The sequence below is a fragment of the Miscanthus floridulus genome, chromosome 6 (assembly GCF_019320115.1).
Source record: "Miscanthus floridulus cultivar M001 chromosome 6, ASM1932011v1, whole genome shotgun sequence".
NCBI lineage: Eukaryota > Viridiplantae > Streptophyta > Magnoliopsida > Poales > Poaceae > Miscanthus > Miscanthus floridulus.
In genome coordinates, this window is record NC_089585.1 from 109,234,242 (window position 1) to 109,261,254 (window position 27,013).

The 27,013-nt window shown below is 50.8% G+C and overlaps 1 protein-coding gene and 1 pseudogene across 1 annotated transcript; one reads left to right on the top strand and one right to left on the bottom strand.

Moving 5' to 3' along the window:
* The first annotated feature begins 16,700 nt into the window (after positions 1 to 16,700).
* LOC136456556 (probable alpha,alpha-trehalose-phosphate synthase [UDP-forming] 7) lies at positions 16,701 to 21,424 on the top strand (annotated as a pseudogene).
* Positions 21,425 to 23,406: 1,982 nt separating this feature from the next.
* LOC136456557 (heat stress transcription factor A-4b-like) lies at positions 23,407 to 25,777 on the bottom strand. The gene is made up of 2 exons (XM_066456462.1): positions 25,272 to 25,777; positions 23,407 to 24,680 (listed from the first exon to the last, which is right to left on the bottom strand). Exons 1-2 carry the CDS (start codon positions 25,485 to 25,487, stop codon positions 23,595 to 23,597), a joined length of 1,302 nt encoding a protein of 433 aa, XP_066312559.1. The 5' UTR covers positions 25,488 to 25,777; the 3' UTR covers positions 23,407 to 23,594.
* Between the last annotated feature and the right edge of the window lie 1,236 nt (positions 25,778 to 27,013).

Consider the following 27,013-nt stretch of genomic DNA (forward strand, 5'->3'; position numbering starts at 1 on the left):
CTACCCAACGAGAAGGGCGAAATCTTCACCAATGCTTGGAACATAGAACAGCTACGTCGCTTTTACCCTTAAAATTCCAAGCATTGTATATATTGTTTCTTGGAATACAATTGAAAAGCGTTCTTTAGTTGTTCTAATTTTTCAAGAAACCCCCCCAAGCCCATTGTGGGTCTCGGCAATACGATGACACTGTAAGGGAGACTCGGCTCTGCCTCTGTAGAACCGAGCCTCCCTTAGGGGCTACATGGGGGATTCCCCCTAAGTCCCATGCACCATTTTTAGTCATTTTTTCAAAAAAATTCCTACGCCAAACCCTCTAGCACGCTCTGACGAATCGGTTGCGAAAAACCCAAGGACCGAAAGCCCGTCTCAGGGCTAGAAGGCCGGTAGAGTTGCGAGATGGCCTAAGCCTCTGGGCTACGGCACTCCCTCACCACCTTTCGCCCAGGGGACGGCTTAGGCTCCAAGGAAGTTTTTCTTGCGAAGAAATCTGATCAGAGACAACAAGAGGGTAGATGATCGGAAATACAAGACAAACGATTAAGAAACATGAGTACTTTAAAAGAAAGGCCTAGACAGCCACAAGCATTATGATACAAAGTTAATTCCTACTCTATTTACATGGCTGCTTGGGCCCAGCTCAAGGCTCAGGACCTCAGGCATCGGCAGACGGTGGGGGAGGGACCACCTCCTCTTCAAACAACATTGCCAGCGCCGTGCCAGGGCCTTTTGCCGCCTCCAACAGCTTCGTCACCACCTCGTCGGCCTCATCATCATCATCGGGCAAGATGTAGCCATCGCTGATGGCTTGGAGGTCAACACCGACGTAGTGCGAGGCGATGACGGCTAGTGCGTGCTTGATGCCTGTATGCAGTGCTCCTCGGAGCCGCTCATGCACTTGACCGCTCAGTGCAATCAGACGGCTCCCAAGAGAGCTGCCTGACTGAACCCCCTCGACCACCAGGGCCTCCTAGGTGGCACGGGCGGCACCCTTCTACGTGTCGTGCTCCCTTATCTCGGTCTCGAGCACAGTCTGCACCGCGACGGAAGCCTCGGCTGCCCGGGTGACCTCCGCCTCCAACTCTGCACCATAGGAAATGGAATGGGGTTGAGCGAGAGGAAAAACAAGCCAAATAAGGATAGAAGCCTATGGAACTCACCCTTGGCCTTCTGCTCCCAGCGTCGGGCCTCAACCCGAGAGGCCTTGGCTTTCTCCTTCCAGCGCAGGGCTTCGACCCGAGAAATGATGGCCTCCTCCTTTAGGCGCTAGGCCTCGACCCGAGAAGCCTCAGCTACCCTAGAAGCTTCACTCCCCAGCTCTATGTCACACCAAGGAGTTAGGGAGCAAACATAAGAAAAAGCGAATAAAACAAGGGGAATAGGACTCACCCTCGGCCTTTCCCCTCCAAACCACAGCCTCGATTCACGAGGCCTCGGCCACCACAAGGGCCTCATCCAAGGCGCCTTTCGTCAACTAGTGCACGCTTTGCTCCACCCCTAGCTGTCCAGCAAGGACCTTGCCCGAGGTCGTGGCCTCTCCAACCCAGGATTTGAAGGCGTCTCGCTCACCGGCCACGCGGGTTAGCTCCTCCTCCAACTCCTTGACCCACGTCGCTAGAGGGGCAACCTGCTCCTAGGCCATGACCGCCTCGACCTTCGCATCGGCACAACGAAGTTGGAGGTCCTCCACCTCTGTGCTCCGCGCCGATAGGAGCTCATTGGTGCCGACAAGAAGGCCTTTCTACCGCTGAACCTGGTCCTAGACGTCCCTCTCCCATCGGAGAAAGACCGACTTCCCAAGGGACTAGGTCTCGAGCTCCTGGGAGAAACAGAACAAGGGTTAATCCCTACAAAGAAAACTCGGGAAAAGACCACCACGTGAGAAAAGAAAGCACGAACCTAGGTGACTCTAGGTAGATCATTGGCCACCACGGACAGCACCATCCATAGTGACCGCTTCGCCAGCTGGCGGTACTGCTCGAACATGTCCCAGTGACCGCCCTCGGCCGCATCATCGAGGGCAAATAGAGGCTCTGCCTTAGGATCATCCCGGCTTTGCCACAGGACACGCGGGTGATTCCACCCGCGAGGCTCAGGTCGCACCCGCACGAGGGCCGAGCTTCCCTCGCTCAGGGTCAGAACTGGCTATTCCACAGCCTCGGCCACCTTGGCGTCTGCCATCTCCTACGCCCGAGAAGTATCATCGGAGGAGATCGGAAGGACCTCAACCTCCTGGGTGCTCTCCCGCAACGACGGCGGGCCTTGAACAAAGGGTGCCACCGAGGCCTCCGCCGGCTTCATCTCCACTTCCTAGACCGATGGCCCCACCACGATCATGTTAGCCTCGGTGGTCCCGGGGACTCTGGCCTCCGCCATCACGGCCTTGGTGGTCCCAGGGGCTCCGACCTCTGCCATCGTGGCCTTGGTGGTCCTGGGGGCTCTGGCCCCTGCCATCGTGGCCTCGGTGGTCGCGGGGGCTCTGGTGCCCGCCGCAGCGGCCTCGATGGTCCTGGGCACCGCGGCCTCCATCACCCTAGGGACCTCAATCCTGGTGGCCTCGGTAGCCAAAGGAACCTCGGCCGCATCTGGCCCACGGGCCTCGCCATCGCGGGGCAGAGGCGCTCCCTCCCCCTCCTGTGTTAGGGCTGCCTCAGTAGCCCCTCCTTGGGAGGCTGGCTCCCTCGGGTCGACCCTCGCCAACGCCACGCCATGTTGTAGGGCGGCTTGCGCCTCTGCCACCTAGTGGGCGGTGGAGCCAGGGTTAACCTTGAGCGCTTTTAGGGGTGCCAAGGTAGGCACCTCCACAGGTCACTTCTGGCTAAGGACAAAACATTTACAGGGTCAGCACAAGACAAAAGAACGAACGGAAAGCACTGTGACTCCACCAAAAATACACCTACCTCGAGCGAGGCGGCAACCGCTTCAGCACGGTGACCCTTGTCTGCAAAGGCGGTGGTGGTGGCAGAGGCACGACCTCCGTGTTCATCGGCACCGGTTGGTCCTTAATGGACCCCGGTGCCCCCTCGGTCCTCTACAGGGGTAGTTGCGTCGCCTCCGCCGCCACATGCTCCATCGCTGCCGCCGAGCCCACCAGGCTGACAGCGTGTTTGCCCAATGCCCGCGCCTCAGGCGTGTCGGCCTCAGCCCCGAAGCGGGCAATTGCCGACCCCAGGTCAGCTCCTCCTCCTCCTCCTAGGAGCACCGGGCTACTAGCCGACGCCCCGGGCACCGTCTCCCCTACGTCAGGGAGATGGTCCAGGGGACCCTGCCCCATCTCGCCCTCGTCATCCCAGTTTGAGGCATCCGTCGATAGCGACGGTGACAGGGATTCCTCCAACGGGAGGCCATCCTTCCTTTGCTACCGGCGGCGCTTATCCAATTCCTCGTGCGAGAGGATCTTCTTCGTGCACTTCACCGCCTTGGCATCCTTCCACTTTTTCTGTGCCTTGGCGTGCGCCTGGTTGATTGCCCGCCGCCTCGCGTCCTCAGGAATGGGTGGCAGAGAGGCGCGCACGTCCCTCATCCCCTATAGGAACGGCGAACGCATATACGGGAACGAGAAGTAAGGAGAAACGAAGAAGGCTCGGGGGTTGCAGCGGCGCGCGACTTACCAATGAGAGGAACCCCCACGACGGGCGTGTCATGATGGGGGTCAGGTTCCCGCCCCTCAGCTTCCCCTCCACCATCTTCCCCACCCGGTGAAGAATTTCCTCATCAGAAAGGACGGAGGAGGACATCCGGATGCCCTCATTTGGCTCACCCGGCCTCATCTCAAATAGGCGCCGCCGCCGAGCCATCAGCAGCAGCACCCTCCGGCGGTGGAAGGCAGCCACAACCACGGCCGTAGTAAGGCCACAGCCCCGTAGCCTCTCTAGCCCCTCCAAAAGTGGCTACAGCTTGGGCTGATCCTTCCTCGGGACGCCGTACTTCCACCTCTCTAGGTAGCTCCCCACAATCCACCTAGTGTAGGGGGGAGTCCGCCGTCGTCGTTGCAGAGATAGAACTAGCTCGTGTACCATCGACGATTGGATGACGCGAGCTAGGCCAGGATGTAGAGGTGCTGGCGGTCCTGATGCACTTGGAGAGTGCAGCCGCGTGGCCCTCACCGCCTTCCTCATGCTCGACGTGCCCGTCGGCTTAGTGGTATGCCCTACCCGGAAGAGATGGAGCCACAACTCCCAATGGGGAGCAATCCCGAAGTACCCCTCACAAACAGCGACGAAGATGGCCGCTTGCACGATGGAGTTGGGGTTGAAGTTGTGAAGCTCCACGCCATAATAGTGCGGGAGTGCCCATATGAACCGGTCCGCTGGAACGCTGAGGCCGCGCTCGTGAAAGGAGACGAAGCTCATGACATAACCGTCATGAGGCCTCGGCTCTGGCTCGACCGACGGAGCGATCCACTTCGGCCTGCTGGGGTCCGTCACCGGATGAAGGAGTCCGCCGTCGATGAGCGACTGAAGCATCTCCATGGTGACGTCAGATGGATCCCAAGGGTCCACCTCGATGACAATGATGTCACCAACCATGAGTGCAGTGGAGGGTTTGAATACGGCGGTGAGTTTCTCTCTCTCTCTCTCTCTCTCTCTCCTTGGCTCGCCCTTCTCCCTTCTTCTTCCCAGTGCCCACTGCTCTAGCGATGGCTCGATGGGGGCAGAGCTAATGCAGGCAAGGTAAGGCAGGGAGGGGCGAGGCTCATTGCATTTATGCAGGGCAAAGGTGAAACGGACGGGCGATGAAATCGGGGAAGTTTCCCCTAGATCCGACGCGGTTAACCCCGATCCAATCTTACCGCCCACGTGCCCACCTTTTCCTCATTAATTGCGGGAACAGTTATGTCCCATCCGCTGACACCACATCGTGCCTGACCGCTGCGACAGCAGGCATCGTTCTGTCTCCCTAGAAAACTGCCTCAAAAGGAGCGTCAGCTATTGCCAAGCCGATGGGGAAGATATTCCCCCCACCCTATTCCTTTTAGATGAAGGAACCGGGCGCTAAGCCTATTATAGTCTAGGGGTTCGAAGGCTGGGCCCCTAGGGGTTTTGATAGCCGCCCTAGGGTAGCAGAGTCAGGGATGACCACGGGCGAGCCCACATGGGGCCGAGCCCCAAGCAAGCGAAACGCTTGGGATGCCCTAAATCGTGTTCGAGACCGGCAGGAAGGTCTCCAAATGGGATCCCACCGTAGGGAAGCGTCAAGCCACTGGGGCCTAGTGAACGGCCTCGGCACCCACTAGAGAAACCCTCCGGTACTCTTGGAGTGCGTCTCTGGACCACTAGCCATCCCCTAGCGAACGAGGCACGGGCCTCCACTCGGACTTACCCGATAACAGCTCACCAGAAGTGCCATCGCTTGTGCCCACCGAGGGTAGCCTAGCACATTCCACCCCTCCTTCCGAGCGAAAAGGAAGCATGAGGGTCGTACAAAAAGCCAGGGGAACCCCTGATGGACCTCTTGCTCCGTGCAGAGGCTAAGGGGCTCTTCCTACAACCTTGCCGAGACCTAGCGACCCCGGCTCACACTCAAGGGGGCTCGGCAAAACAACCCCTCCTTCCGAGCGAAAAGGAAGCGCGAGGGTTGTACAAAAAGCCAGGGGAGCTCCTAATGGTCCTCTTGCTCCATGCAGAGGCTAGGGAGCCCTTCCTACAGAGATGCCGAGACCCCGCGACCTAGGCTCGCACCCAAGGGGGCCTCAGCAAACAAACCCTCATGCGCGAGGGGCATATAAAAAGCTAGGGGAACTCCCGATGGCCCTCTTGCTCCGTGCAGAGGATAGGGGGCTCTTCCTGCAACCTTGCCGAGACCCAGCGGCCTAGGCTCGCACCTGAATGGGCTTGGCAAACAACCCCTCCATCCAAATGAAAAGGATATGTGAGGGTCGAACAAAAAAGCCAGGGGGACCCCTGATCGCCCTCTCGCTCTGGGCGGAGGCTCGAGGGCTCCTTCTGCACCCAAGACAAAGACAAACGACCTAAGCCCACGCTAGAAGTTTCGTTACAAACACGATAAAGGGCACCGAGCACGTTACGGTCTAGGGGTTCAAAGGCTGGGCCCCCTGAGGTTTCGACAGCCGCCCTAGGGCAACAGAGTCAGGGACGACTATGGGCGAGCCCATGTATGGCCAAGGCCCGAGCAAATAATCGCTTGGGGTGTCCTAAGTCATGTCCGAGACCGGCAGGGAGGTCTCCGAATGGGATCCCACCATAGGGAGGCACCGAGCCACCGGGGCCCAGTGAACGGCCTCGACACCCACTAGAGAAACCCTCTGGTACTCTTGGAGTGCGTCCCTAGACCACTAGCCATCCCCTAGCGAACGGGGCGCGGGCCTCCACTCGGACTTACCCGATAACAGCTCACCGCTCGTGCCACCGCTCGTGCCCACCGAGGGTAGCCTGGCACATTCCACCCCTCCTTCTGAGCGAAAAGGAAGCATGAGGGTCGCACAAAAAGTCAGGGGCACCCCTGATCGCCCTCTTGCTTCGTGTAGAGGCTCGGGGGCTCTCCCTGCAACCTTACCGAAACCCCGCGGCCCGAACTCGCACTTGTGGGCTCGGCAAATACGATAAAAACTCCTCACTCAAACACGAAAAAAGCCCCTAGAGGAGTAAATCCACTCCTCTAGGGCCTCGGGGGCTACACCCGACGGGTGCGCTCGCGCGCACCCACCAAAACCTCAAGAAACAAAACACAATCCCTACAGGAGCGGCTGCAAGCCAAGTCTCGACAAACCCTCAGGAGGAGCGCTCACACTCCCCCTAAGGCTCAGGGGCTATTGTCGGGTACCATAAAACGGGGTACCCTGAGCATACACCAAAAGAGTCACTTAAATCCCATCAACAACAAAACCAGAAGGTAAGCCATGGGTTCATCACCGGCCCCGTCCGAGCCCATCGGCTCTCTGCCTCGCCTTAGGCCTCGCACAGGAGGTCTTGACGCCCTAACGAAATCTTTGCCTCACGCGAGGCCTCTCGCGGAAGGCCTCGGCAAGGAGCCCAATCTCCGTCTCGCCCGAGGCCCCATGCGTACAGCCTCGAACAAGACAGCTATCCTCTATATCGCTCGAGGCTGGCTTATCAATAACCCGTCGCTCCCGCCTCGACTAGCCTTCATGACAGCATGTCACATCCTATTAATGCATCAACCACTCCCGCAATCTCAGTCAAATAATGGCTCGACACCATGGAGTGGCCGACAGGACAAGAAGTCGCAACAACGCCATACTAGCTAAGACAAGCCGTGGTGGGGATTACCAGTCACTGTGTTCTGGCGCTGTGCCCACGATTAGGGCTGGCGCTACGCTGTGCCCCCATAACACATGCCCCGAAGACAATGTGGCATGGGAAGTCACCCGGGCCATCATCGCCTCTGAACTAGCGTACCAGATCGATCGCTCCCTCCGAGCCTTGGCACTCTACGTCAGGGCCTCGGCCATCTTGAGATTCATGTCTGCCGAGACCCCCACCATGGTTCGGCCTTGGCACCAACCGAGCATCGGCCTCGCACGCAGTCAATCCACGGCGACCCGCACGCTGACCGCCACGCCCGCTTCGAGGCAGCCCTGGAGCTCCCATGACGCATAGGATTGGATGTGACCAGCATGTCACCCCAGCGCTTCAAGGACGGAACACTCCGACGACCACACCACCACAGGAACATGCTACAGGGCTCGGACACGCCGCCTCCGTTCGCATGACATCGTATAGTTAGCACACGTACTACCCTTGTCCTCCCTTCAACTATAAAAGAAAAGGACCTGGGCCATTTCTGGGGAGAGGAGACACACACAAAAACAACACCCTATAAATTGCACATGGCCCGGCCGCCTAAGAGCAACGTCTTAAGCAGCCCGCATCACTCCACACCGAGACCTAGGACTAGCTCCCTCTCTCACCGAGCTTGTAACCCCCTACTACAAGCACTTCGGTGCAAGGAATACAAGATCGATCTCTCAGACTAGATGTAGGACATCAATTGCCTGAACCAGTATAAGCCTTATGTCTCTTTGCATCACCATCCGAGATCAGGAACACGCAGTACAAATTTACTGGTTGGTTGAGAACCCTCCGGTCCAAAACACCGACACATCCCGGCAATGAGGATTCATCATCGTCACCTGATGGCTATGTGGTGTCGTTTGCCCACTTCCATGAGTGTGGACTTGCGACCCCACCTAGAAATTCCTTCGGGGGCTACTGCACTTCTACAAGATTGAGCTACAGTATCTCAATCTCAATGGGATCCAGCACATGTGTAACACCTCGGGTGTTTAAATATTAAAAACAGGACATGTCATCATATGCATTGCAAGGCATTGGTCATATTGCAAACTTTGATATGCATTCACTAAAACAAGTTTACATTTATGTTATGAATGTTGAATTGAATTGTTTGAATCAAGTTCAAAAATTTGGTTTGGATTTGGAATTTTCGAGAAAACCCGGATTTTTAGCATTTAAATTCTACCCTGAAAACTCATTTCAAAATCTAAGCATATTTTAGGGTTGAGCCCAAAAGCAAAAGTGTAGAGCTTGTCAAGTTATACAAAGTTTGTTTTTGGAGTTTTCAAAGTGGTTATGAAAAATTTGAAGTAATTCGAAAAGGCGTAATTCGTTAAATATCCCCTATTTGAATTAAAAAGTTCATTTCAGAATGTAAGCCGAATTAGGGGTTAGTTATAAAAGCAAAGTTGTAGAACTTTGAATTTTGAACAACTTTTATTTTTGGAGATTTTTGAGTTATCATATAAAATTTGGAGTAAATTGGGAAATTAAGCGAGTGGCAATTCTGTAATTTTGATGAACAGTAACCGCGGAAGCCAACTCACCGTCGGCGACCTTCGGTTTGTTTCTAGGCGCGTCGTGGCCGTCTGTGGCATCGCACTGGCGCGGGATAGGGCTCTATCGTGGCTTCCTTGAGCTTCTGAGCCACTCTTTAAGGCTGAGACGCCATCGTCGTCGCTCTTTCTTCTCTGCTTTTGCCATCGCCACTGCCATAACTCCGGTGAGCTCTCACTGTCGCTTTAGCGCACTCCAGCCGCTGCAAAGCTTGTCATAGCTTCGCCTTGCCCTTGTGCCTCGATTGAGCCCAGCCTAGCTACTGCTACCGGCCGGAATCGCCTTGTTTGTCGGAACACCGTCGCGACGTCGGTGCGGATTGCCATGGACGCCGCCGTCATCGGCAGGGAGCTCCAGCACGTCTCGGCTTTATCTAGTTAGCCGCTCAAGTCTTGGTGAGTCTCTTCATGCCTAATCTAGCTCCATCTTGATCAGTTTTGCGCCGTAGTCGCCATTCCAGCGTTGCGCCGTCGTGGTCTGCCGTGTGTGCTGCTAGTTGCCGTGGGCAGGCAGGTCGGGGTCATCCCAGGCCACGCCAAGTCCACCTATCGGTGCGGCCAAGTCTTGCGATGATCTTGCGCCACCTCACCACCATTTTTACTGCCTTGATCGGCCAGCAGTATCGCCGCCGTGTTTCCTGGCGCGGCTCGGCCCGAGGAAGAAGACGCTGTACTGTAGCGGGTGCTAAATGAAAAGTTAGTGATTATTTTAAATAGTGTTGTGATTTGTTATTTTTGTGTAGAATTAAATAGAGCTCCAAAAATTATGAAATTTTTTGTGTAACCTCTCTGTGATGTATACTATTTAAGAAAAATATGAACTGTTGATTTTTAGTACTTTTTGAATGTGATAAAAATTGCTCAAATTAATTAATAAATGAGTTTCCATAATTTTTCTAGGACAAAATAAATATCCAGTGACCATGAAACTTTTATTGTATTTGTTTATTATTAAAGCCTACCTCCACAAAAAGTTTGGAATTAATTTGATGATGTTTAATTATACTCTTATTTATATGCCTTAATTATTAGTTAATAATTATCAAAATGATAAACATAGATCATAAGACGTCCTGATTGGTTTTTGGAGTTGATTATAGATAATGAAACACCCCACCCCTGCTGTGTCATGGCCAAGTGATTACCTTCTTGATATGCTTATGTTCGCCCTTTAGTTAATAATCCAAAATGACTTAGTTAAGAATTTTGTTAGTAAATGTATGTTAATAAACTTAATTGCTTCTTAGATGAAACCTCTTGGGTAAAAAGTAAAAGTTATACATTTCCTTGTATATTGTTTATACATGTCTTTTCATGATAAAGCTTTAGTTGGTAAGCAGGTATGATAAGTGAACCTTTGACTTGATTAGAAGAACGACTAAAAATGCTTTATGATAATTACTTGTAACTGTACCGCGAAGGAAAGTTGTATTCAAATTTTTAATTTTTGCATCCATCATCGAGCATCATGTTTCGTATTCCACATCATGTTAAACATGGCATTATTACTACGTGTAGTGAACGAAGGTGAACACGTGGTAGTTAATCAAGTGGTTGAGGAGGTTAATCCGTCTGTTGAGGTCGGATCGAATACTTGTGGAACGTCGCAGGAACTGGACTTTTCCGTCAACGAAGGCAAGCCCTGGATGCATACAACCCTACCTTGTGTTTTACAAATTAATTTTGCTTTTGCTTTTCTATACTGCATTAAGTGATTAAGAGTTAAGTAAAAGCCTAATTGATGCATTACCAATATCGTTTTTTTTCGTATCTACCTTGTTACTAGTTTTATGTCATAAATGTCTAGTTACGCTTAGCCATGCTTAGACAGATCAAAATCGGGTGATTACCTATCACCTGCAGATTTTAAATGGATCTTTGGTTACTTATGTGATCATGAAATATGAGCATGTGGAGTAATAAATCTAGACTGGGCGGACTCGGTGTGTGTGAGCCACAAGACATGGAGGTCTTGTGAGCAGATTCTTTCCGCCTGTGTTGGTTAAGGCCCGTCCATTGTTGAACTGTGTGCGGTGAGACTTTGTAGTACTAACCACATACTCCGGTAAGCCTTAACTTGGCTATTCTATTACGAGAATAGCTACTCGCGCACTGGGAGTGGAGAGATGGCGGGAATAGCGTGTACCCACGTGGCAATGGGCTGGATTGGTGGAGTATTGTATTCTCGGGTGGCGCGGACCCGTTCTTATTTTAGAGGATCCGAGAATAGGTTGGTATATGTAGGTCGGGGATCTGCATATGTCGTGTGGTCTGGAATCCCCAGCTGGGTTATAATCGGTTCGAATCATCGTTGCTCCTCGGTTATGGAGACTCACTTCTCTATTCATCATCGTAGTACTAATAACTGGAACTCGAATAAGGCTTGTGAAGGTGTTGGCTTTGAAGTTTCATGATCTCAACACGGATCATGTCAGCTTTGTATATGATTTTATGAAGGTTTCTATATAAAGAATTTTGTTAAAGAGCTTTAATGCAAAAGAACTTTGATTATTGTTAAAGCTATGCCTTGAATCCCTAAGCCTGCATTCCTGAGTCTTCTCGATTTTATTTCGGTTAAGTCTTGTTGAGTACTTTTATACTCAGGGTTTGTTGACCCTTGTTGTAGGTGAGCCTCATGAGCAGATCTGTTTTGGATCGTGCTGCATGACTATTGTTCGATCTGACGATGAGAAGTAAATGTGTGGCCCTTGGGTAGGGTAGTTCTATTGTGTGTTTTGTATTATGTATAATGCCACTCCACTACTACGCTTTGTATTAACTATCGAACTTAGTTTGTAAGGTTTGAAACCACTGGTTTGTAAACTAAGTTATTGTAAGACTTCCGTTGTTTTTACTCTAATGTATATATTTGAATAAATTTGTAATACTGCAATGACTCTGTAATGTGATCCTGCTCAGAAATCATGGATGATTCGGGGTTCCCTGAGGACACCCAACAGTCTTCTTAAGTTACTGGAAACATATGCATAGATGTCAAAGGTCATTGGACAGTGACAGGTGCATGTGGGCCCTATAATTTAGGAGGTTCTGTCACAACATGGCAGCGTTTGTTGTGCTGCGCGAGGGATTCCTAGGGATCAGCCCCCACTTCAACTTGTGGAGGTATTTCTTTGTTGTCAACCTCCAGAAGAAGAGGGAGAAGGGTGGCAGGCAAGAGCTACACATGTCGATAGGGTGCGCCGGTATCCAACTTCGGAACAATCGGATCAGCGAGTACCCATCCATGCGGCTCTCAATGTCCAATAAGGGGTGGCACTCACAGTGGTTCTACCTCAAGAATGATGGTGCCGCCCCTCTGCCGGAGTTCACGGGGTGCCTGATCGAAGAGGCCTCGGAGCAGTGGAGGAAGTGGGGTGTCTTGGAGAAGGAAAAGAAGAAGATCTGAGACCATATCACTGCCATCCACATCCTGAAGGAAAACGGCCTAAAAGGGTTAGGCATTATCGGGGCTCACCACGCGAGGAGGGTGGCGCCGTTGATGATGCGTGCGCTCCCGCTATACACGATGGTGCCCGAGGCGTCATTCGATGGAACGACGCTCACTGAGGGAATGCTCCCCAACTCCAAGATCGTGCAACACATCAAGGAGGCGATGGAGCCTTTATGGGACGACATGGGTGCTGCCCTTGACTTCGTCTACCCGGTGCCGGGGCATCCTCCGAAGTGGTCGGAGCCAAGCTATGTTGTCTTTATAAGTTTCCCTTTCTCTTGCCTTCCCTTTAATTGATTTCTCAACCCCATGAGACTAACTTTAAGAGGGATGGGACTAGCCGAGGGACCTCATCCTCATGGATCACTCGACACCACTAACGAGGGATTCGGGCGTGAGGGTGGTGAATCGCGCCGAGGGTGAGCAACTAAGGAAGGCGAAGGAGGACAAGAAGAGGAAGAAGCAGCGGAAGCTGCATGCATGGGAATGAGGGGAGGACACTGATGATGATGATGACGATGATTATGGTGATGATGGCAAGGTGATGGAGGAAGAAGAAATGGAAGCCAACGATATCGAGTGGGACAACCTGGAGAACAAGGATGCGCTAACAGGGGTCGGTTCATCCTTGTAGGCATCGGGACCCTTCCTGTTCCATGGAGGGGAGGGCACGTCATGGGAGCCGGTGGAGGCAGGCCGTTCTGACAATGCCCCCTAGGAACCAATGGAGGTAGGACATACTGGCGACCTGCCCTAGGAGACAATAGAGGCAGGCGGCTCTACCGTTGCACCCGAGGTGCCAGCAGAGGCGGGTGGCTCCGCCATCATGCCCCAAGAGCCAAGGAGAGTGGGGCATCCCGCTAATGTGCCCCATGAGCTACCAGGGGTGAGCCCCTCTGCCCAGGAGCAGGGGGTGGGTTCAAAATGGCCTCATTCCGATGAGGCGGAGCAAGGGTCAGGGGGTTCATCCCCCAAACGCATCTGCCACCTGACGGCGCTGAGGTGAGATATCAATTCCTCTATTTTTTCCTGTCTTAGTCAGATTTCATCGTGACTTTTGTTTTTTTTTTCCCTTGTAGTGTCGGCAGGCAGCGGAATCCTTTGGCGCTGGCGCCAAAAAAGAGCATTGCCCTCCAATAGAGGCTACAACTATTGGCTTGTGTCATGCTCGTTTTAGGTAGGAGTGGCGCTAGTGTGACCGCATCACCGGTCGGTCGGACGCCACCCATGGTGGTGCCTGTACCCTCGGCGGGATGGGCGGACTCGAGCATTCAAGGGGCGCCTTCATATGTCATAGAGCAGATGGTGACGAGAAGGTAAGGCTATTTAGGTCCTCCCAGGACAGTTGAGGTCCCAGGAAGGCACCGAGCTGGCGCTTTAGCCTCCCATAATCGAAGTCGAGAAGCTGGTCACTCCTAGGGGCACGGGCCTCCGGTGCGTGCAGCTGCAGCTCTTGAAGCGCCTCAGCAATCGCATCGAGGCCGGTGGAGTGGAGAGGTTGGATGGCGATGGGAGCCTGCATCAACTTTCCCTCCGTCGTGACGATGAAGTCCAAGTCCCCGAAGCGCACGTGCGCGCTCAGGACCCAACTGACGTCGTGACTAGCCATCTGAGGCCTGATGTGGACGTCGAGACACGCAAAAAGCCCCTACCTAGCGCGCCAACTATCGGTGTTTCGAGTTACCACCGACGAGTAAATTTATAGTATTGCGCGTCTGGCTCGGATGGGGTGCTTAGAGGACACGAGATTTATACTGGTTCGGACAGAAAGTCCCTACGTCCAGTTCGTTGCTGCTGCTTGTGTTACTAGCACTCATTGTTTGTAGTATGGGTTACAAACGGTCGAGAGAGAGAAATGATCCCTAGCCTCTGGTTGAAGGAGTGAACGGGTGCTGAGAGCTCGAGCGCTGCTCAGCCGTGTGTTCGTGTCGTGCTTTTGTGCAGATCTAGATCTGATCGGTTTTTGATGGGTCGATCCGGCTTGAATCAGATCTCCCTCATGAGACACCCTGCTGTCTCTTTTATGGGACAAGAGAAAGCGCGGGTTACAAAGAAGGAAAAGAGAAGAACGAGAGAGAGAAGAAGGCCTTTAGGATCGTCGGGTCCTTCTTTTTTCTTCATACAGGTTCCGCCGATCCTGTAGATGTCAACAGGGATGACTCCACGTCGTGGCCCTATTCGTCACTTGCGCCATGCGCAGGCGTCGTCTGCCGATCATGGCGTCACATTCTATCCCGACGGATGTCGTGGTGAACTGACGCGCTTGTCAGCGTTCGAACGAGGGTTAGACAGAACAACACCGGCACGTCCGACGCGGTTCTTGATGTGAATCCTCATGTATGACCTGTCATGACCACGTGTTACATCGAGTCATACCAGGCTCTTCCCTGGTGTCAGAGTTTTGACCCAGACCCATACGCTTGGACCAGGATTGGTTGGTAGTGGTATGGGTCCCTGTCGGCCGAGGCGGAGCCTACGGCCTTATGGTCGGGCGAGACGGAGCACGAACCCAAGGGGGTAGGTGAGACGGAGCCCGCGGCCTCGATGTTGGGCGAGACGGAGCCCGCGGTCTCGAGGTCGGACGAGACGGAGCCCGCGTCCTTGAGGTCGGGTGAGACGGAGCCCTCACCCGAGGGGCCGGACGAGGCGGAAACCGTGTCCTTGGGGTCGGACGAGGCAGAGCCCATGGCCTTGGGATCGGGCGAGACGGAGCCCACGTCCAAGGAGTCGGGCGAGGCGAAGCCCGCCCTAGAGGTCGGGCAAGGCGGAGCCCGCGTACCTAAGGATCGGTTGGAGTTGTAGTCGTACTCTTGACTGATCGGATGAATCAATGTTGATGAATATTAGGCTTTGTTATTTTTTGGTGTAATAGATAGATAAAAGAATACTAGAATAGCTTCGCGCACGGAGACCGGCCGTCGCCGCCGCGCTGGGCCTGACCTAACAGTCCAACCTGGAGTCCACACATAGAACAGGATAAGACAGCTTCGAAATGCTTTTGCATGTAAAATCCTTCTCCGTTCCGACGCCGACGCGGATGGGGTGGCTGACTCGACGCCGACGCGGACGCAGCTAGGGCGACGGTGGCCGCCGCCCGCTCACAATCACAGCAGCCTTCACGCGCGTGGGTCGGGGCTCGCCGCAGGGCAACGCGACCCGCCACCCTCCAGTTGCCACCACCACCACGTGGTTCAACTGTCGCTGGTCAGCCAGCCGTGGCCCCGGCTCCGCTCCTCGCCCGCAACACGTACGACGACGGATGGAGTCGCGGACCAGCCGGTTCCGAGTTGGCGTCTGGCAACGACCAGCTAGCTGACCGCGGCCCCGGCGGCGATCTGTGCGTTCGCTCGCTGGACGACGCGGATCCAGCCAGCCTCCTCCGCCTTTGGGAGGGTCTTTTGACAGCAATCGGTTCGGAGAATTAAAATAAACAAACTTGGTTTGGTCTGCTTCGTTAAGCGTCGTGTACAGGTCAATTACTTGTATTACCTTCAGATTACATCGACGTCTTCTGTTGTATTCAGCGTCACAAAGTTGGCTCGCCGCACCTGGCTGACAACACTAGGTATAAAATCCAGCGATGCGCGGTTTGTCTTGGGGTGAAAACGACAAAATCAAACACTGAAACGATTATTCTTCTGTAAAGAACACAGACACGGTGAAAGTGGCATTTGCATTGTTGTTACAGCCTACGGATGTGAAAGCCTCTGGATTGCGAATAGGACGGAGACGGAATGCAAAACAACAGAAAATCGTCGCGATGTTACCCAAAGTACCACCAATTCGACAAGTTGGAATCGTATACTGGCCTTATAAAACCGTGAAGTATGTCGGGAAATTATCGGAGGATTCTGAGGTGAAGACGGATTCGATAATTCCTGTTGTTGTCGAGAAAGGCAAAGAACGCGGGAGTTGGATAGAGCAGAGGACGTGGTAAGGAGTCACTCCCCACTCGTCACAGCTGACGTCACACGGGCAAAGCGACGTGGCAGTTCCTATACGCGAAGTATGCCATTGAGGAAAACATCCAAACCAACCCCCCAGGAACAGATAAAATTGCCAACAGTTCTTTAAAGCGGGCCCATTGCCCTTCGAACCACCAGCCCCCTCTGGTGGCTTGGACGATCACGGCTGTTGATCATGCCGGCGCGGCCCGAACTGCTCATATCTGCACCGTCCAGTGAGCGGCCCCCACAGGTGAAGGTGGGCGCGCGTGACGCCAGCTGGCATCGGAGAGGGCAAGCGCAACCTTATCTTCTTTTCCCGAGGCAACTCGTCCCTAGGCGCGGTCCAAGGAGCTCTAACACACCGACAGACCCATGGGTCCATATGTCCAGTGACGAGTGGTCCAGGAGAGGCCTAGCGCGCCGAGACCAACACACCCGTGGAATATACGGGCGCGTCCTTTGCCTTCCCCCCTCCCCGACCTCTCGCCTCGCGCCGGTCGCGTTTCCCATTCCGAATTCGCGAACCCACCACCTCTCCCTCTATCGCCGCCGCCATCAGATCAGATCAAAGCGGAACACCAACTCCTCCTCTCCTCTTCCTCCTCTTAGGGTTTGGTGAAACCATCGTTCCCGCTGATCCGAAGGGCTAGGGTTTGTTCACCTCTCGCGGCGAAGCTTTCTCTTTGCTCTGCTCGGTGTTTCAGCCATGATGTCGCGGTCGTATACCAACCTGCTCGACCTCGCGGAGGGCAACTTCGCGGCGCTGGGCCCGGCCGGCGGCAGCGGGCGGCAGAGGCAGGGATCGTTCGGGATGAGGCGGATGTCGCGGGTGATGACGGTGCCGGGGACGCTGTCGGAGCTCGACGGCGAGGACGAGTCGGAGCCGGCGGCGACCAGCAGCGTTGCCTCCGACGTGCCCTCGTCGGTGGCGGCGGACCGCGTCATAGTGGTCTCGAATCAGTTGCCCATCGTCGCGCGTCGAAGGCCCGACGGCCGAGGATGGTCCTTCTCATGGGACGACGACTCGCTCCTGCTCCAGCTCCGCGACGGCATTCCCGACGAGATGGAAGTGCTCTTCGTCGGTTCCCTCCGAGCCGATGTCCCCGTAGCCGAGCAGGACGAGGTGTCGCAGGCGCTGCTCGACCGATTCCGCTGCGCGCCGGTGTTCCTACCTGACCACCTCAACGACCGGTTCTACCACGGCTTCTGCAAGCGCCAACTCTGGCCTCTGTTTCACTACATGCTCCCCTTCTCATCATCCGCAGTCTGCCGCCACCACCTCTTCCTCCATCGCCACTTCGTCACCAGGCAACGGTCGCTTCGACCGCAGCGCTTGGGAGGCGTACGTGCTCGCCAACAAGTTCTTCTTCGAGAAGGTCGTGGAGGTAATCAACCCGGAGGAGGACTACGTCTGGGTTCACGACTACCATCTCATGGCGCTGCCTACCTTCCTCCGCCGCCTGCTTCAACCGCCTCCGCATCGGATTCTTCCTCCATAGCCCCTTCCCCTCGTCCGAGATCTACCGCACCCTCCCTGTTCGCGAGGAGATATTGAAGGCTCTGCTCAACTGTGACCTCATTGGGTTCCACACTTTCGATTACGCCAGGCACTTCCTCTCGTGCTGCAGTAGGATGCTGGGAATTGAATACCAGTCCAAGCGTGGGTACATTGGATTGGATTACTTTGGCCGCACTGTTGGGATCAAAATCATGCCAGTGGGAATTCATATGGGTCAATTACAGTCAGGTCTGCGCTTGCCTGATAGAGAATGGCGACTTTCTGAGCTTCAACAGCAGTTCCAGGGGAAAACTGTCTTGCTTGGTGTGGATGATATGGATATCTTTAAGGGGATCAATTTGAAGCTTCTTGCCTTTGAGAACATGTTGAGGACACATCCCAAGTGGCAAGGGCGAGCAGTGTTAGTGCAGATTGCTAACCCAGCCCGTGGAAGGGGTAAGGATCTGGAAGCCATCCAGGCTGAGATTGAGGAGAGCTGCCAGAGGATCAATGGAGACTTTGGCCAGTCAGGGTATAGCCCTGTTGTTTTCATCGATCGTGATGTGTCAAGTGTTGAGAAGATTGCCTATTATACAATAGCTGAATGTGTGGTGGTGACTGCTGTGAGGGATGGGATGAACTTGACACCATATGAATACATTGTCTGTAGGCAGGGTGCACCAGGATCTGAGTCCATGTCAGAGGTGAGTGGGCCAAAGAAGAGCATGCTGGTTGTGTCAGAGTTTATTGGCTGCTCACCGTCACTGAGTGGTGCTATTAGGGTTAACCCATGGAATATAGAGGCAACCTGCAGAGGCGATGAATGAGGCCATTTCAATGCCGGAACAGGAAAAACAGTTGAGGCATGAGAAACATTACCGTTATGTCAGCAGCCATGATGTTGCTTTTTGGTCAAAGAGCTTCATCCAAGACTTGCAAAGGGCTTGTAAGGAGCACTTTACGAGGACTTGTTGGGGCATAGGGTTGGGTTTTGGTTTCAGGGTGGTGGCCTTGGACTCTCATTTCACAAAGCTTAACATGGATTTGATTGTTAATGCTTATGAGATTTCAGAGAGCAGGGCTATATTGCTTGATTATGATGGAACTCTGGTTCCTCAAACTTCCATCAACAAGGAACCTAGTCCAGAGGTTTTGAGCATCATCAATACCCTTTGCTCAGATAGTAGAAACATCGTTTTTATTGTCAGTGGGCGAGACAAAGATACGTTGGGAAAGTGGTTCTCCTCATGTCCAAAATTGGGGATTGCAGCTGAACATGGTTACTTCTTGAGGTACGATTTTCCATTTCTGCACAACTGATACTTTTTTGTGAAGTAGTGGCAGCTGGATATTTTTTTTCTATATTTAGCAAGAACAATACAGCTGTCTTGTTTTTTTCATAGTTATTACTACTAAACTTTGAACTTACTGTATAAGGTTTTAAGTGGCTTGGATAGTTGTGCAACATGTCAAATTGCATTGATTACATTCTCTGTGAAACTGGGAAGAGCTATAATGCATCGGAAAAGAGATTAAAAAACAAAACCCTTAATAGTGTTTTATGGAATTGAAGAATTATGAAGGGAGTATTGCTACCTTTCATGGTTGATGGTTTTAAGTTTATCAATTAGCGCTTCAATATTGTATGGAGGCTGTTAAGTTGGTTCTTAATGTTTCCCCTTTTTGGATTGTACGGAGCATTAACATCCCTTAACCTAGAGATTGTATAAGAACATGAACGTGATAGATCAATCATAGGCTATCTTGTTTGCTGGTTAGTTTTTTAGATAATGTGTGCTAGTTAGTTAATGGCAGTAATTGGTTTAATCGGCTGCTATTGAATTGTCTTAGCTAGAAAGGCTCTGTGAAATAAGATTTCAAAATTTTGGTAGGTGGTCTAGAGAAGAAGAGTGGCAAACATGCACTCAGGCCTTGGACTTCGGATGGATGCAAATGGCGACACCAGTGATGAAGTTGTATACAGAAGCAACTGATGGATCCTACATTGAGACCAAGGAAAGTGCCTTGGTGTGGCACCATCAGGATGCTGACCCAGGCTTTGGATCCTCACAGGCAAAGGAGATGCTTGATCACCTGGAAAGTGTACTAGCAAATGAACCAGTCTCTGTCAAGAGTGGCCAGTTCATTGTTGAAGTCAAACCACAGGTTCGTTCATCTTTTAGCCTTTCAAATCCTTTCTTGAAGATCTGTGGTTTCAACTTATAAGTTCAGTTATTTACGCCTTAAAAAAATATTTCATATTATATTTTCACGAGTCTAAAAGGTAGAGTTGAACTGTAGATCACTGAGTTCAGCTAGCACCTTTGTTTTCTCACAGTTAATATGATAATTAGCTTCAAAAGTTTGAAAGGACCCAGTACAGTTCTTTTTCTTGTTGCAAATATGTTGGCTTCATTTTTGTTCAGTATTAAGCTAGTAGCTCCCCTCAGTTAAAGAAGATCTCATTTGGGCCTGTTTTGGATTTTTATCTGGTTGTGGTGAAAGCAACTTTCTAAAAAGCAGCATGGTGATGCTTTTCTGCAGGTTTTAGAGTTTTGGCTTAGTAGCCTACTAGCCTTGTAGAAAGGCACTATTTTGTTTGCCTTATTGCCTACTAGGCTACTAGGCTGTAGTTACTTTACCACCTTTCTTGCCTTCTGCAAAAATTTTCCTGCAAGTGGTTAGTACTAGTCGTGAAGTATAAGTTGATTCATATGGTTTTTTTTTACCTTGCATGATTGACCTTCACTTAGTTTCTGGTATTTACTTATTTAAAATTGATTCCTTTGTTGTGCACTAATCTGCAGGGAGTAAGCAAGGGAATAGTTGCGGAGAGGATACTTGCATCAGTGAAGGAGAGAGGAAAGCAGGCGGATTTCGTATTGTGCATCGGCGATGATAGGTCCGATGAGGACATGTTTGAAAATATTGCTGATATCGTTAAGAGGAATGTGGTTGATCCAAGAACATCACTGTTTGCGTGCACTGTGGGACAAAAACCAAGCAAAGCCAAATTCTACCTGGACGATACATTCGAAGTGGTCACTATGCTGAGCGCACTTGCAGATGCCACAGGACCTGAACTGGAGACTGATTCGGCTGATGAATTGGCTGCATCTATCTCATCGCTTGATATTGGTGACGAACAATCAGAATCCAGTGATAGACCAATTGGAGGGTCTTAGCCAGTTTTCTCTTGTATTTTCAGAATATGATGATTGTTTCAATAGTCAATTCTACACGATTTTCTGATGGATATGAAGTTCGACTACTAACAACTGGTTCTACGGATGCTCCAGAGGGAAGCTTCTCAATCTGCTGTACTCCAGAGTTTCTCCAGTTGGGCAAGATAGTACAGTCTGTTGCTGCAAGGCGTAGATCCATATGTTCATAGCTGACTCGCCGACTTTCTTGGCACGTTCTTTCACATTCTCATTTGTGGTTGAAGTAAAATGAAAGCCTCACAGAAGGCAAGGGAACTGTGTGGCTGAAGTGATTGGGGGAGGTATAGGAGTGGCAAATGTGAAAGGAGCACGTGCGCAGCTTGTGATACGATCCCTTATTAACACGCCGTTACAAAGTGGTGTCACTTTTTGAACCTATCAGTAGTAGCAATCTCAGGGGTGAGGTTTGAATTGATTAATTGATTCAAAGCCGGATCTTGGCTCCTCTCTATGATGGTTTCGCTCCTACGTTTTCCCCTCATGTGGTGTTTTTTTTATAAGTTTTCCGGGGTTACGTTGAGAAATGCCTTTAGGTGGAAGATAGCATATTTTTAGGTGCCTGTCAATTTTGATTACCATTGCCCATTAGCGCTGGATGCTTGGCGATTATGTTGGGCGTTGTGTGGCAGCTTTGCTTGTAGTAGCAAAGGTTTTCTGTGGACTGGTCGCGTTCTTACCCTTCGATTTCTTCGGGTAACACGGACAACCATTTATGCTATCATGGATCTTGCAGTATAGGTTCCTAGCGAAGTGATGCGTCTCGTATCTATACTATTATATATAATATATGTATATAATAAACAAAAAGTAAGTAAAACACTACGGAGTTCAACTGCCATGACCCTATTAGGGCATTGCCGATTTACTGGACGTTTGTTCAGCGTGAAATGTTCAGCTGGACAGAACAACAGACAGAAATCATGGTAGAGTAGGCTGAAACATAGACCGGCCTAGGTACTGCCGATATGCGTATACAGGCACTCATGAGTATTTTGCACAGTACCATGCGTGATGGAACCTTAAAAGCCATGGACCGGCCCAGGTATTTATACCCAGCCGATATGCATATACAGGTACTCCTGATGAGCATTTTGCACAGCACCATGCGTGGTGGCACCTTAAAATGCATCTGCGAACATGGAAATGCAAAGTGCATCTCAGCACGCCAACTTACCTACCATGCACAATGGCACGCTGGCCCCTGTAATTGCAAGCATCGTCTTGCAGAACAGGAGCTTGGAGACATCGCACCCAACGATCAAATCGTGCAGCAGCCGTATGCCATGTGGGCTGAACAGTGAACACACTAGAAATTGTAGCCGGTGCATGGTAAATACAGTACACCGTACTTTCTTGAGTACAGTGGACGCTGGAGCAGTGCCGTGCGTGATGCGTCAGCATCAGCAAGTTGATCTGGTCAGGGAGAAGCTGTCAGCAAGTTGATCTGGTCAGGGGAGATGCTGCCGGTGGGCAGAAAGGGCAATCTGAAGGCAGGGGAAGCATTGCCTCCGAAAGTCCCAATGCATCACACCACGTTGCTAGGTCAGGCATGAGCAAGAAGGACGACGCAATCACCATATTCTAAACATTTGAACGAAGCAGATCCATAATTCCATATGATTGCGCACCGGGCAGAACCTGTGGTAAAACGGGACTCGGGACGTAAGCCGCCCAGGCCGGCATAACGAAAATAAAGGTCTATCATTCCACAAAGCTGAAAACAATCTAAAAGATTTAACATTCTGGCTCTATACCAATAGGAAATTCAATCTCTCTCCAACAAAAAAGAATGCACTTTTCGTTTTTTACAAGAGACAATCTATTTTAAATTTTAACAAATATATATAGATAAAAAACACTAACATTTATGATATCGTATAAGTACAGTGGATTAATCATGAAATATATTTTCATAATAAATTTATTTGGAGAATAATATTTTCTATAAATTTAGTCAGATTTAAAGAAATTTTGACTAGATTTAAATCTAAAATTGCATTTTTTGGAAAGAGGGAGTATAATTAAGCAGGGCAAACAGTATAAAATGAATAAATGAGACATGAAGAAAGAGAGGTAGCACATCTTTGAAAATTCTGACAGAAGAGGTGTGGCTATGAAAAACATGATGTTTCAGAAGTGCAATTGGATCTTTAGTCTACATAGATACTACTTCCTCCATCCCAAATTATAGGATGTTTTGGCATTTCTAGATTCATAATTTTTACTATATCTAGACATAACATGTATCTAGGTGCATAGCAAAAGTTATGAATCTAAAAAAGTCAAAACGTATTATAATTTGGAACTGAGGGAGTACTATTCAAGAAAAAGTGAATATTATCATCTACATAGATAACCACGTCTACAAACCTGAGAAATCATAGAAGCTGTGGACAACAGTATCAGGAAGTGTCTACTGACCAAGTATGAATGCAGCACTCCTAACAAAAGTATATCAACTAGTTTCTGCATCATTCTAAACACGGCCAAAGTACAAGGGGAAAAAGTATGAAGTCGATGTCAGTCAACATATCAGGTGCGGGTGGCGAAGATATGATACACTGCAAAGTACATGTCAGAGGCACCAACGTCCTATGTGTTTCTGTACTAACTGTTCTTCAGCTACAAGAAATACAAACAGTCAGGTTTTCTCCACCGAGGTGAGATGCCCCAGCTTCTCTGTCATCTGTTCAACATTCTTCTTTCCCCACCAAAATTTTTCCCGATCTCCTATTCTCGTCTGATCCCCTTTATCCTCTCCATCTCGCCTTTCAGATTGGGCCTCCTGATGTGCATCAGAACCAGGCTGCTCCGTGAGGAACTGCTGCCAAAAGCCATCGTTTACCCCAGTTGCTACATGAGGCTCCTCGGCAGGTTGCTCCCTTGACAGACCAGTTTCTGTAACAGCAGGCTCCATATTAACATCAATCTCAGACACCTTAGTTCGTGGATCTGTACAGGACTGCATTTGAGGGAGGGGAGGACTTTCTGCGCAGCTAGTTGACCCTGTTACATCACGAGAAGAGAGCGAATCACCTGCACCAGCTGAAGATGTATGCATCCTTGACACAGGTGATGGTACATGAGGATCACTTTCTCCAGATGAATGGAGCTCCGTGATAACAACAGCAGATGAAGGGCCAGGGAGACCATCGTCATATGAAATATTAAATGCTTCACTCGCTTCCCGAAGGAAATTCTCCAATGAGTTCAAGGAAGATTCCATTTTGTCAAATGATTCCCTGCAAGCCGGTGGGCTCGTTAAGCCGCCTTGCACAATCTGGTTCCCCTCAGTATTTGCGTCTTGGTGGAGAGAAATAGGTATTGGTAGTCTCCTTTTCTTTCCGTGATGATCAGGTTGCTGCACAAAGCTAGATAAAAATCCTGGTGCTTGTACAATATCCCTGACATATGCCATCAGATTCTTCTGCCAATCCTCCAAAAAGATCAACTTATCTTCTAGCTCCTGCATTCGTTTCTCTGTAACAAGTTTCTTTTGTGCATTATTTTCAAGCTCTGAGGTCAGAGCTGCATTGTCAGACTTAAGCCTTTCGATCTCCTCCTCATAATCCCTCCTTTCAGTATCTGCTAACGGTCCAGAACCAGTGTGCGATGAATGGCTGAATATAGGCTTGCGCCTGTGTATATTTTTCAGTCGGTGCCGTTCTCCCCTAATGAAATCCTCATTTGCAAACTCCCATTGTTCAGGATCAATTTTCCTAAAGCCCTACACAAGAAGAAGCAGGAAGCTGTTACCACAACATCATAGAAATATGAGTCGTCAAGGCTCATAAATCAGAAGAAACCATCCTAAATCATTTTGGTTTCTATTTGATTTAATTTGGGTGTGGAGAAAGATGCCACTTCAACAGCGTTTACCGTCAACAACACTTCATTTGCCAAAAGGTACACTAATTCTGTTGGGTTAACACTTAACAGCACATCATTTGTCAAAACGTACACTAGTTCTGTTGGATTTAGAAAAGGAAAAACATCTCACCAAGATAATTGAGCATATACTATAGATATATAAGGCAAAAATGGACACATGGAATTAAAGCTATCGCCAAATTGCCAATACGCTATGTTATAACAAGGAAGCAATTCATTCGGCCTAAGACGATACCCCTAAACAACTGTTCTATTATAAGGCTAATAACATGATCCGGCACCCAAATTGTAGAGTTTTCACAAAGGCGCAACAGCCATAGCTGACAGTATCGCGCCGCCACGCACCCCGATCGACCAAAACCGCAGGTGGACAGAGAGGGAGGGAGACGGGGCGAAGAAAATGAAGGATCGCGCCGTGCTGGCTTACGTAGGTGTTCAGCTGCCGCACGAAGCTGGAGAAGTTGTTGTGCTTGAAGTACTTGGGGAGCAGATCCCTGCAGAACTCGGCCTGGTTGGCGACGACGAAGCTGGTCCCCGGCGGCGTCCACGCCACGACGGCGTCCGTGGCCGGGTCGTCCACCATCTCGTACGTCTTGCTCAGGAAGGGCGGCAGCGAGGACGCGCCCCCGCCGCCCGCCTCCATCCCCTCCAGACCACCGCCTCCTCCAACCTCCTCCTCCTCCTCAGGCTGCGGCGGCGCGGGCGGCGGGGCGGCGCATGCCAGGTGTGAATTGTGATCCGAGGCGGCGGTGGCTCAGGCTGGGTTTGGTTGGTTGGTGGCCGAGAGAAGGGGAAATTTTCTGCCGCTCGGAATCGGATTGGTGGAAATTTCCAGAAGGCTACTCCAGATTGCTGCGTGGGCCTCGACCTCGATCGCGGAGCCGGAGCCAGGCGACGTCCGTCCGTCTGTCAGTGCGAGGTTTCGGTTGGATCGGGTCGGGTTGGGTTAGGTAAGCAGTGACGCGTTCAGGCGCCGCGGCTTGTGGAGGCGATGCGAATGCGATGGCAGGGCACGGGGGAGCCGTGCGAGATCGGGCCTCAGGGCGAGTGGTTGGATACCTCTCGCGGTTGCCGGCGGGTTGACTTCCTCGACATTTCCAACCCTAGCAGATGTGCCCTCTCCCTGTGGCCTGTGCAACCATTGGCGCCGCGTCGCTCTGCGACCGCGTGATCCGCATTCCGCTACCGTCGGATCTGGGAAAAAGGAGCTTGTCACCGCTTGTCTAGCAAAGTATTTCCTCCGTTCCAAAATAAATCAATTTATATAGTTATCCTAAATTAAATTATCACTCTTTCCGTCTTACTTTCTATATATAAAAGGCCATAGAAGAAATAGAAACATTTTGCGGGCCGGGCAAAAAAAGTCTTACCGATGACTATCTCACTGGAAAAGTCGGACCTAATTTTTTAGACCGTGCTTGGGCTAGGTGGGACGCCTACATATTTTACCATGTAAGATAACTTAACGGCACTATGATTTCAGTGGTAGGCGACGTTTCCATCGATAGCGAGACGCTTGTGGTAATTTCGTAAACCTCGAGATCTACCAGCTCAGTCATTCGAAGGTGCTAATAGAGGTAGAGGTTTGTGTACGTGTATTCATAGGGATGGGTATGCGTGCGTGCGTGTGTGGACGTCTACGTTGTACTATGTAATTCTAAAAAACAATATTTTAGGGCGGGTTCGAGCTAAGAAAAAAATTTCTATGTAGTGAGATCTATGCCTAGACCCTGTCCACTAAAGGTTCGTGGGCGGGCCAAAACCTATCAGGCTCAAGCCGGTGAAAGCTCTAGTTTGATTTTGGTGAATTCATAAAACCCTAAGTGCTAACCTAGTTTATCAAAGTGATTATGAGATAGGTAGCACTACTCCAAGTGATGAAGCAATGATGAAAATCATGATGATGGTGATGGCATGATGATGATCAAATGCTTGAACTTGGAAAAGAAGAAAGAGAAAAACAAAAAATTCAAGGCAAGGTAAAACTTGATAGGAGCTTTTTTATTTTGGTGATCGAGACACTTAGTGAGTGTGATCACATTTAGGATCGATAGTCATACTATTAAGAGGGGTGAAACTCGTATCGAAATACGGTTATCAAAGTGCTACTAGATGCTCTAACTCATTGCATATGCATTTAGAATCTAGTGGAATGCTAACACCCTTGAA